This window comes from Chinchilla lanigera, unplaced genomic scaffold, assembly GCF_000276665.1.
Source record: "Chinchilla lanigera isolate Chin_1 unplaced genomic scaffold, ChiLan1.0 scaffold00019, whole genome shotgun sequence".
Taxonomy (NCBI): Eukaryota; Metazoa; Chordata; class Mammalia; order Rodentia; family Chinchillidae; genus Chinchilla; species Chinchilla lanigera.
In genome coordinates this window covers 12,078,533-12,089,082 of record NW_004955420.1, presented here as the reverse complement: position 1 = coordinate 12,089,082, position 10,550 = coordinate 12,078,533, and the positions used below count along the sequence as shown (strand labels likewise).

Sequence of the window (10,550 nt, the reverse complement as noted above, 5' to 3'; positions counted from 1 at the left end):
AAAAAAAAAAAAAAAAAAAAAAGAATATACAAAGAGAAATATATAGAGAACTAAAAAAAATTAGACTCCCCAAAATAAAAGACCCAATCAAAAAAATGGGCGACTGAAATGAATAGACACTTCTCAGAAGTACAGACCAAGGTAGTGAATGAGAAAAAAAAAAGCTGGGTGTGGTGATGCACGCCTGTAATCCCAGCACTCGGGAAGCTGAGGCAGGAGGATCATTGTGAGTTCGAGACCAGCCTGGGCTACAAAGTGAGCTCAAGGCCAACCTGAACTGCATAGCGAGACCCTGTCTCAAAAAGACCAAAAAAACAAACAAAAAAAAACAACAACAAAAACCCCCAAAACACCTTGGGCTACATAGTTCATGGCCAGCTTGAATTACATAGTGAGACCCTGTTCCCCACCCTAAAAAAAATAAAAGGAAATGAGGACTTGATCTTAAGCTTTTAAACAGCTTAATATCTTTACAAGAATAACCACATTTTAGGAAAACCAGAATAGCAAACTAATATATGCATCAGAGAACTATACTTGCCAAGAATAACAAATACATTACCTGCCGTTGAAGTGATCCATACTCATAACAAGACCACCCCCCTCCCCAGTAGTTTGTTGTGGAACTTGTAGCTGAAGGAACCAGGATGGAGTATGAAAAGAGTTCACTGAACAATTCTTTGAGTAGTTGTTACTAATCAGCTTTGGCTCTGAGATAATACATTTTTACAACTGCCTGCATTTAAGAATTGATGTAAGTGTTAATAAAGGTTTCATTGAAGACTTGGGTCTTGATTGATGGGTGGGCGATTTCCACCTTTATATTTTCTTTTACGTTCTAACATGAACTTTTGCATATATATGTTCTCCATATATATCATTGTGAATCATACCTGGATGGGTTTCTGCTGATCTTCCTTCCAACCTGGAATGTTGTTCTCACCGTCTATCCTATTCTGCTTCGTAGTTCTTCAGGAAGATTTGATCCAATACCTCAGTAATCCATGATATGGATTCTTTTTCTCTGAACTCTGATATGTAATCCCTCCCCACCTGTACCAACCCGTTTTGGTTTTTGGGCTGGCCTTGAACTTGCTATGCAGCCAAGGCTGGTCTCAAATTAGCAGTGATCCTCCAAGTGCTGTGATTACAGGTGTGCACCACCATGCCAGGCATATTTTTATTTTCTAATTGAACTATCGGTCTGGATTCCGCAGAAAAATTAGAATATAATCCTTTAGGATAAGGATGTCTGGCAGCCTCTTGTATTTTCCATGGTAAATACTAGTTTATTGACTGTAAGTGAATGTTAGTGTAAAACAGTGAAGATACGCGATAGCAGGTGTCTAATTTGTTTAAAATGATGTGGTATTTTCTACTTTTTCATTACTTAAATGATTTCTATTTTGACGATATTCTACCTTTAATCCTCTCTTTTATTTATTTATTTTTTGGTGGATATGGGGACTCGAACTTAGAACCTCACGCTTGCCAGGCAGGCCCTGCGCCCCTGAGCTATATCCTCGGCCTCTACCGTTAATTCTCACATTTAGATTTTTTTGTTTTTCTCATATTTAGATTTTGGCTACCGGCCTAGATTGTAGACTTTAATACTATTTATCCTGTGCTATTCAACGATTAAATCTTGCAACAATTTAGAGTTCTGGGAGCCCGGGGTCTTAAATATTCATATAATCCTTTTAATAAAAATTAGGGGGCCAGGCATATAGCTCAGTGGTACAGTGCCTGCCTGGCAAGCTCAAAGTTCTGAATTCGATTCCCGGTACCACACACATACCAAAAAAAAAAAAAAAAAAAAAGGAGCTTGGAGCCTAATTATCATAGTATGTTTTTCCTCAAGCAGTAGTAGTAAATTCACCACTCTCGGTTTAGATCATTGGCAATGCAGTGACAAGTAGGGAATCGTCCTAGGTCGCAGCCCAGAGTCCCCTCTAGTTGCCCAAGTTTCTGGCAGCGATCGTGCCGAGAAACTTAATCTCATCCTCCACTAAGGAGGGAAGGAAACAGGAAGGTTTTGGCGAGGAGCGTTATTGAAGATATTTTTGTAGAGGCATTTGAAAAATGCTCACGGGCACTGGCACGGGGCCTATGGGGACAGCTCGCCCGGACCTCCCCAGGCGTCGCCCGCGGGTGGGGTGGGCGGGGCAGCGCGGGTGCTCTTCCTCTGAGCTGCCGGGGCCGGCAGCCGCGTTCCCCGCCCAACCCTCGATGTGGGCTGCGCATGCGCTACGCCGGCTGCGGCCGGAGAGTCGGCGGCTGGAAATGGCGGCCGGTGGCTTGGCAGCTGTGCCCGCGACGGCTGAGTACTCTGGCCCGGTGGCGTCGGCAGGGATTCTGTCCAGTGTTAACGGCGGCCTAAACGCTGCGGCAGGGCCTGGTCCCTGCCCGGGGTCGTGGAGCCGTTCCCTGGACCGAGCCCTGGAGGAGGCAGCGGTGACCGGGGTGCTGAGCCTGAGTGGCCGGAAGCTGAGGGAGTTTCCCCGGGCAGCGGCCCACCACGACCTGACAGACACCACCCGGGCGGGTGAGCGGGGCGCGGGGCGGGGCCGCGGGGGTCCCCGGGGTGGGCAGGGCTCTGCGCGGCGCTCTGAGCTCCGGCCTGCGGCCGCCCGCGCTGAACGCGGGGCGCGGCGCGCAGCATCCTCCCGGGGATCGGAGCGGGCGGGGGCCTTTGGTCTCCTGAAAGCCTCCGCCTCTCCGGCCCCCGGCGCCCGGGTCCCTGCCGCGGGCGGCTGGGGCAGGGCTCGCCGGAGTTGCGGAATGTAGCGAGCACTTTGGTTGTCGGTGGGAGCTGAGGGTCTGTCCCAAGCATTGTCAGGGGATGATCGAGCCTAGCACTGGCGTTTTTGTTTTCAAAAGTTATTCGGAGTGTGTGTGTGTGTGTGTGTGTGTGTGTGTGAGTGAGAGAGAGAGAGAGAGAGAGAGAGAGAGAGAGAGAGAGAGAGAGAGAGAGAGATTGAGAGAGAGAGATTGAGAGATTGATTCTGTGTGAGCGTGCGTGCGTGTGTTCTCCCGCGCGTGTGTGATGTGACTTCGAACTCTCTTAGTGTCCATCTGGTTGACTTATCTGAAGGACTTGTAAAGTAACCCAACTTCAGGTTCTCCTTCCTTCCCTCTCTCACTGCTCATTCCTCCTAAAAAGGTTGAAAGGAAGAAAAACACCTTAAAATAGATTATCTACTATGTCTGTATATGCTTTTTCCTTTCAAAGCACTAGTTTGCTTTATGTGTATTTTTTAACACAGGAAAGGGAATAAAGAATTAGGTATTTGCTTTTCTTAGTTGTGGGCAACTATGTTGATTGAGGTATTTGACATACAGTAATACGTTTCTCTTGTGTTTAAAATACAGATTCTTTGGGGAGTAGATGAAAAATCGAATCTATTCATATTTTACACAAATACAAAGGAATAAAATCCCTTACACATGTTGCAAATTTTTTACGTAGTGTTTTTCAGCTGAAGAAAATTTGCAGTGCTTTTTTTTTTTTTTTTTTTTTTTTTTTGAGACAGCGTCTTTCTGTGTACTTCAGGCTGGCCTTGAACTCACTGTGTAGCCCAGGCTGACCTCGAACTTGCAGCGGTGCATCTCCGCAGCCTCATAAACGCTGGGATTACAGGCGTGTGCTACTATGCACAGCAGTGCTTTTTGTTTTATATTCATTTCATTTTATTTAAAAAAGCTTTAACACATTTCCTGTGTTGGGTTACACTCATTAAAGATTGATAAGTTATACAAATGATTCCCTCATATTAGAAAAACAAACAGAACAATTGAACTACTTCAAAAAACTAAAGAAACTTTTGAGCCAGGTGTGGTGGCACACACCTATTATCCCAGCGCTCAGGAGGCTGAGGCAGGAAGATCACTGTAAATGTGATGCCAGCCTGGGCTACATGGTGAGTTTAAGGCCAGACTGAACTACATAGCAAGACACTGTCTTAAAAGAAAAGAAAAAGGAAAGACTTTTGTTACAGTGTAAAATAGAAGAAATTATGTATTCACTTATTTAATCTCTTTTTTGGAAACAGTTGTACTGGATATAATTTGGGTTTTTAGTGAATGATAGTAAACTTTTGTTGCTAAGGTAAATATGAGCATCATCTTGCCTTTTATATGTGTTCTGTTAAACAGCACCTGAAATTGTCATTCATATACCAGATTTCCTAATTGTGTTTAGGAGATGGTTATCTGGTATAGTGATTTCATATTGCTGTGAGTCATTTGAGTGTTACTACATGAAGCCTGAAGCTAAAAAATAAGTAGATTATAGGACTGTGTCTAGTTCATTATCTTACCTACATTTGAGTAGTTCTAGAAGCAACATTTTGAGGCTTTGAGAAATATTTTATTAACAAACTGAAGAGTATTTATGAAGGACAGTTAGTAATTCCAAGGAAATTTCCCCCCCCCCGCTCTGAATTTGTATGTATTTATTACCCATACTTGAACACTAGTTTCTATATAAACTAAATGTTGACATTTTATCAAAGAAAAGAAAAACAGATGATTACAAGGTATTTTATAACCTCTTACATTGGATTAATTTCTAACATAGAAATATCACTTATTAAATTTAAAAAATCTTTGGCAGACATTGATAATTAGAACAAAAGCCTCTAAATTATTTTAAACAGATCATTTATAATGCTGATGATGTATATCGAGTGTTCAGTTTTTGATATTTATCGCTTAAGTATTTTAAAATACTTTGCCAACCAGGTATGGTGGTACATACCTGTAATCCCAGCACTGAGAGGCAGATGCATAATTGTGTGAGTTTGAGGCCAGCCTGGGCCACATAGTGAGTTCAAGACCAGCCTGCTGCACTACACAGTGAGACCCTATCTCCAAAAACTAAAAAAAAAAGTCTTGTTAAATACACACAATAATGTATGGATTAAATATTATGACTCCCACATACAAGGAATAACTCAGAAAGTCTTTTTTTGGGGAGGTATCAGGAATTGAACTCATGACCTTGAGCTTGCCAGGCAGGCACTGTAAGAAAGTCTGAAAGCCAGTATTAATGGTGGAATTTTAACCCAGCTCCATCTAACTCTCTTCTCTCCGTTATATCAGGCAGCCTCCCCATGTGCAAATAAATACTACTTTTCCTATTTTTACAGATAAAGAAACCAAAATTTAGAGATGTCAAATAATTTGCTCAAAGACTCATAAAAGGCAGGGGATGGGGCATTAGCCAGGATTCTAACCTGGTTTGAGGTAATTCCAAAAGCCATAGTCTTCCTTTTATAGTAGCTACTTGATGATTCAGGTTTATGATAGCTAAAATGTTTTGCTTAGACTCTAAAGAAAATTTAAAGCCATCAAAATTGCCTCACCGACTGTTCTTCCATAATATATTGAAGGTGTACTGTAGAGCTGCTGTCCTTCAAGAGCTCATATCCTAAGTTATTTTTTTTTTTTATGCCAAGAATCAAACTCAGGACCTTGTACTTGCCAGGCAGGCACTGTGCCCCTGAGGTATATCCCTGGCTCACGTCCTAGGAAGCAGTGCACGTTACTCATACTGTTGGTTAGATTTTTATCAGGAACATTTTCTTGAGGTTTCCCTCCTGTTTGTTTTAAAAAGTGGCTCTTCCGCAAGAGGGAAATATTTACTTGGGAGCAGGTGACTTGATCCATTGGACAGGGAAAATCTTAGAAGAAATCACAGAAGGCTTCCCAGAACACAAAGAATATAACTTGATTTGGGTGAGGATAAGTGTGAAGAAAAGCCATTCCAGGTAGTGGTGGACAGCATGAAGAAAGCTATCAGAGTATAGGGAATTTGGGTTAATTTTGCCAGTCCATCCTGCATTCCCCTTTCCTCTGATAAAAATACCTGTTTCCCTAGGAAACCACTGCTGTCATTACGTGATCCTACCCTGTCGTAGGGTGTGCACATGACTCATGCTTAGCTAATGGCCAATCACTTTAGGCCACTGCTGTGGCCACAGTGATTGTCAGAGATGAGCACACTTTCCTCTTAGCACATATGAGAGTTTATTCTGAATTTTTTGAACTATTGAGAAAGATGCATTCTTTGAGCCCTGGAGTGGATGAGAGACTGGAATGTAAACCTGAGCTGAGCGAGTTGGTGCATGCCTGTCCACATGGTTACTTGGGTGTTTGAAGCAGAGAGATTGCAGGGTCAAGTCAATTTAGTGAGACTATATCTCACTAAAAAAAATGAGCTTGCTAATAGAAAACAGAGTCTATGGACGAAGACCAAGTTCTGAGGACAAACGAGATTGATAGCTAGGTCTAAAGCTAGTGCTATCTTTGGACTCCTAATTATATGAGCATTTATTATATATTTATAATATATTATTGTAATGTGAATGTTGATTATATGTGTTCAGTATATATATTGTAATATATTTATTTATTTATTTATTCATTCATTCATTCATTCATTCATGGTTTTTGAGACAGAGTCATGCTTTTACCCCAGGCTGGTCTTGAACTTGCAGTGATCCTTTTGCCTGAGCTTCCCAAGTCCTAGGATTACATGTATGTACCACCACACCCTGAAATTTCAGTATAATTTGATAGAAAATAAAAGTGCTGACTAATAAAGTCAGACTGCTCTTGATGTTGTGGTGAGGCCAACTTGCTAAGAAGAAATGATTGGATAAGAATATAAGAACTTCCTTTCACATAAAAGGTAGATTGATGCTAGATTTAAAGACAAGTGAACATTTATTCATCATCTGTTGACTAAGGGTCAGTGGTTGTAGGTATACAAAGAGGACCAATAAAATCCTTGCCCTCAAAAAAATGAAGGAGGGGGCTGGGGATATAGCTCAGTGGCACAAGCGCCTGCCTGGCAAGCGCAAGGTCCCGAGTTCGATTCCTGGTACCCAAAATAAATAAATAAATAAATAAATAAAGGGATCTTATAGAGAAATAGATAGGTGTAAAGATTACTTGAATTACCAAATAGCAAAACATGTACTAGGGCTTATGCTAGGTAATGAAGAGCAAAAATAAGGACAAGCCTCATGAGTATTTACAAATCTAGTAATCTAGTCAGGTGGCTGCAGAAATAATCAAAATCTATGGAGAAACAGATATACTGGAAAATGAAAATATACAAATCCTAGTTGAGTTTATCAAAAAGTAAAGATAACTTAAACCTGTGGGAGTAGAAAGGTAATAATACCATTGCTAATAACAGCAACTAACGCTGAGCTCTGTGTTCGTTAGCTGTCTATCACTGTGATGAAATGTCTGAGCTAGTTAATTTAAAAGGAGGAAATGTTTAATTTGGCTCCTAGTCTCAGAGCTTTCCTTCCATGGTCAGTTGGCCCTGTTATGCCAGGCCTGTACAACATCAGTACATGATGGCAGGTACCTGGGGTATAGGAGGCTTGTTCTTCTCATGGTGGCCAGGAGGCAGAGAAAGAGGAGTCGAACAGGCTAAGGTGCTGTTATAGTTTAGATCTAAAATGTCCCCCCAAAGTCTCATGTGTTCATGGGTGGGCTTTTGGAAGGTGATTGAATCATGGCAATTAATCCACTAAAGACTTAATAGCTAACCATACTGTTATGAGGTGGGACCCAGTTGGAGGAGGTGGGTCACTGGGTGTGTGACCAAGAAGGGTATATTATTGTCCCCAGCTCCTCCCTTCCCTCTCTGCCTCCTGGCTGCCATTGGTAAGCAGCTTTCCTCCACCATACTGTTTCTGCCTTGCAGCCAGTTAACCATGGACTGAACCCTCTGAAACTAGGAACTGAAATAAATTCCTCCTTTAAGTTGTGGGGAGGAAATAAATTCCTCCTTAAGTTTATTTCATTTTATTTATTATGTCTCAGGGGAGGAACGGTGACTAATACAGGTCCCATTATCTCCTTCAAGGGTATATGTCTTATGACTTAGCTTCCTTCTTCAAGGGCCCAGCTCCTAAAGTTTCTATCCCCTCATGTTGGACACAAGCTGGCCACCAGGCTTTCCACATGTGGGCCTTTGAGGAACATTTCAGATATAGAGGACAGCAAGCTCTTAGCATATCCCAGTGCTGTGCTAAGTTACAAAAACATCTCGTGAACATGCAAACAACTTAAAAAATACCTTGTGAACATACAACAACTATAAGTTGTAAGAACTACTTCTTACCTACTTCACATATGAGAAAATTGAGATTCAGGGCTATCATGATTTTCTTCACAATAGCCCTCTCTGCCTTGAGACCCAGGAGATTAAATAATTTGATCAAGGTATGTGAGACTGGGACTCAAATTCTTCAGGTTTTTTTCTTTTTTTTTTTCTTTTTTTTTTTTTTGAGACAGGGTCTCACTATACAGTTCAGGCTGGCTTTGAGCTCACTTTGTAGACCAGGCTGGTCTTGAACTTGGAAGTATACTCCTGCTTCAGCCTCCTGAGTGCTGGGATTATAGGCGTGTACCACCATGCCTGGCTTGTACCGGGAATCGAACTCACGACCTTGCACTTGCCAGGCAGGCGCTGTGCCACTGAGCTAAATCCCCAGCCCTCAAATTCTGATACAGTACTTTTTTTTTTTTTTTTCTTGAGGCCGGTGTAGTTCAGGCTGGCCTTGAACTCTCAGTGATCCTCCTGCCTCAGTCTCCTGAGTGCTGGGATTATAGGCATGCACCACCAGAAAGTGGTGGGCTACAAAGTGAGCTCAAGGCCAGCCTGAAGTGCATAGTGAGACTCTGTCTCAGAAAGACCAAAAAAAAAAAGCGTTCGAGCCCAGCTGGGGCAGCATGATGAAATTCTGACTAAAAAATTTACTTTATTTCATTTTATTTTTTTAATTTTTTTGAGACAGTGTCTTGCTGTGTAGTTCAGGCTGGCCTTGAACTCACTATGCAGACCAGGGTGGCCTCAAACTTGGGGCAATCCTCCTGCCTCAGTCTCCTGAGTGCTGGGATTACAGGTTGGTGCCACCATGCCTGGCAAAATTTCTTTTATTAAATTATAAAATTTGGAAAGTAGGAGTGTAGCTTAGAGCGTTTACCTAGCATGTGTACCTCTCCAAATTGTTTCTTCAGTTGTAGTAACCTCATTTCAGGGGGTCTGTAAGTGTGTCATATTGAGTAGTGCTGGTAAAATTATTTTACCATTACAGAAAGTTGTATTGGGCAAGGATATTGAGGCAAATCTTTTTTTTTGAGACAGGGTCTCACTATAAAGTTGAGGCTGGCCTTGAACTCACAGGTGTCCTCCTGCCTCAGCCTCTTGAGTGTTGGAATTACAGGCATGCACCGCTACAGCTGGCTTGAATTACTTTATAAAATCTGGGAATACGTATGGTCTTTGCAGAGTGCAGTAAATTCTTTGCTGTCTTACGTACACTTCCCTACCCCAAAGACAATTCTCTACTTTTCCAGAATTCTTGGCATGACTTGTAACTTTCTATTTTTCCTTAATTTTTTTTGGTCATTAGTATATCCATGAAAAATGTGAATTATTTTGAATCTCGTGTATTTTTATATGAGCCAGTCACAGTTGCAACTTTCTAGTAATACTGTGTTCAGGTTTTTTAGTATATTTTCTAAGTGTGGGGAAACAGAAATACATAGAAATAATTACAGCAACCAGTTACTTAGTTTCTCTTAGAAAGAGGAGAAAAAGAAAGCTCTTGTGCTCTTGGTTGTCTTGGGCCGGAAATCCTAGGGCTGTTCCACCAAAATACAATCCTGCTGGGCACACCAGGGCTTACTGCAGATACCGTTGTTCTCAAAGTGTTCTTCTTAGACCAATCACAACAGAACTGCGTGGGAAATGGTTAGAAGGACACATTATTGCTTCTTGTCCGAGACGTGTGGGACCAAGAATTCCAGGGGTGGGTCCTAGGAATCTGTGGTTTTGTTTGTTTTCAGATGACGTCTCACTATGTTGCCCACACTGACTTGAACTCCTGAGCCATTCCTCTGCTTCAGCCTCAGGAACAGCTGGGACTATGAATGTGCACCTTTGCACCTGACTGCATCCCATGTCTTAACAGTTCTCAAAGTTAATGTGATGCATGCTAGAGTTTGATAATCATTACCACGAAATACAGAAAACCTCATGGTAATTCTATATCAATAAAATTTCCCCAACAGATTCAGAACATGCATTAATTTTCATGATTTACAAACTAAGGAATTATCTAAATGTTAAAGGATTAGTTTTAGAGAAGTAATATTTTGAATCTTCATGGGTACTACTTTGCAATTTGAAGTTTTGTTACTGTTCGTTGCCGTGTGAAAACTGTAATACTTGGTTGTTTCTAATCCTTTTCTGCCTTAAACTTTTTAAGTTGAAAAGCTTTCTGTTAGTTTTTAGCAATCATTTTGGTCAGTATGAAGGGCAGAGTGCTCCTCGTAACATGAAAACATTTTACTAAAATTTTTATTAAACATGATTAAAAAGTATAAAGATTTTGCCAAGAAAAATAAAGAGTAAAAATTTCAGGAGATAGTGAAAGCAAGGGCAGGGAAAATGAGTATAATTCAGAAAAATGGCTCTTGGTTCTTCTTTTTTTTTTTTTTTTTTTTTTTTTTTGGTTTTT

General features: G+C 41.3%; 1 protein-coding gene across 7 annotated transcripts in view; it reads left to right on the top strand.

Moving 5' to 3' along the window:
* The first annotated feature begins 2,210 nt into the window (after positions 1-2,210).
* Lrch3 (leucine-rich repeats and calponin homology (CH) domain containing 3) overlaps positions 2,211-10,550 on the top strand; it is an 88,306-nt gene continuing 79,966 nt past the window's right edge. For 6 of the 7 annotated variants that reach the window (XR_001233690.1, XM_005383084.2, XM_005383085.2 and 3 more), the window contains exon 1: positions 2,211-2,545. Coding sequence is in view for 6 of the 7 variants with exons in the window: in XM_005383084.2 (XP_005383141.1) it covers positions 2,230-2,545 (316 nt within the window). In the remaining variant the exon portion in view is untranslated. The remainder of the gene's footprint in view (positions 2,546-10,550) is intronic. The other variant, XM_005383086.2, reaches the window with a different exon arrangement.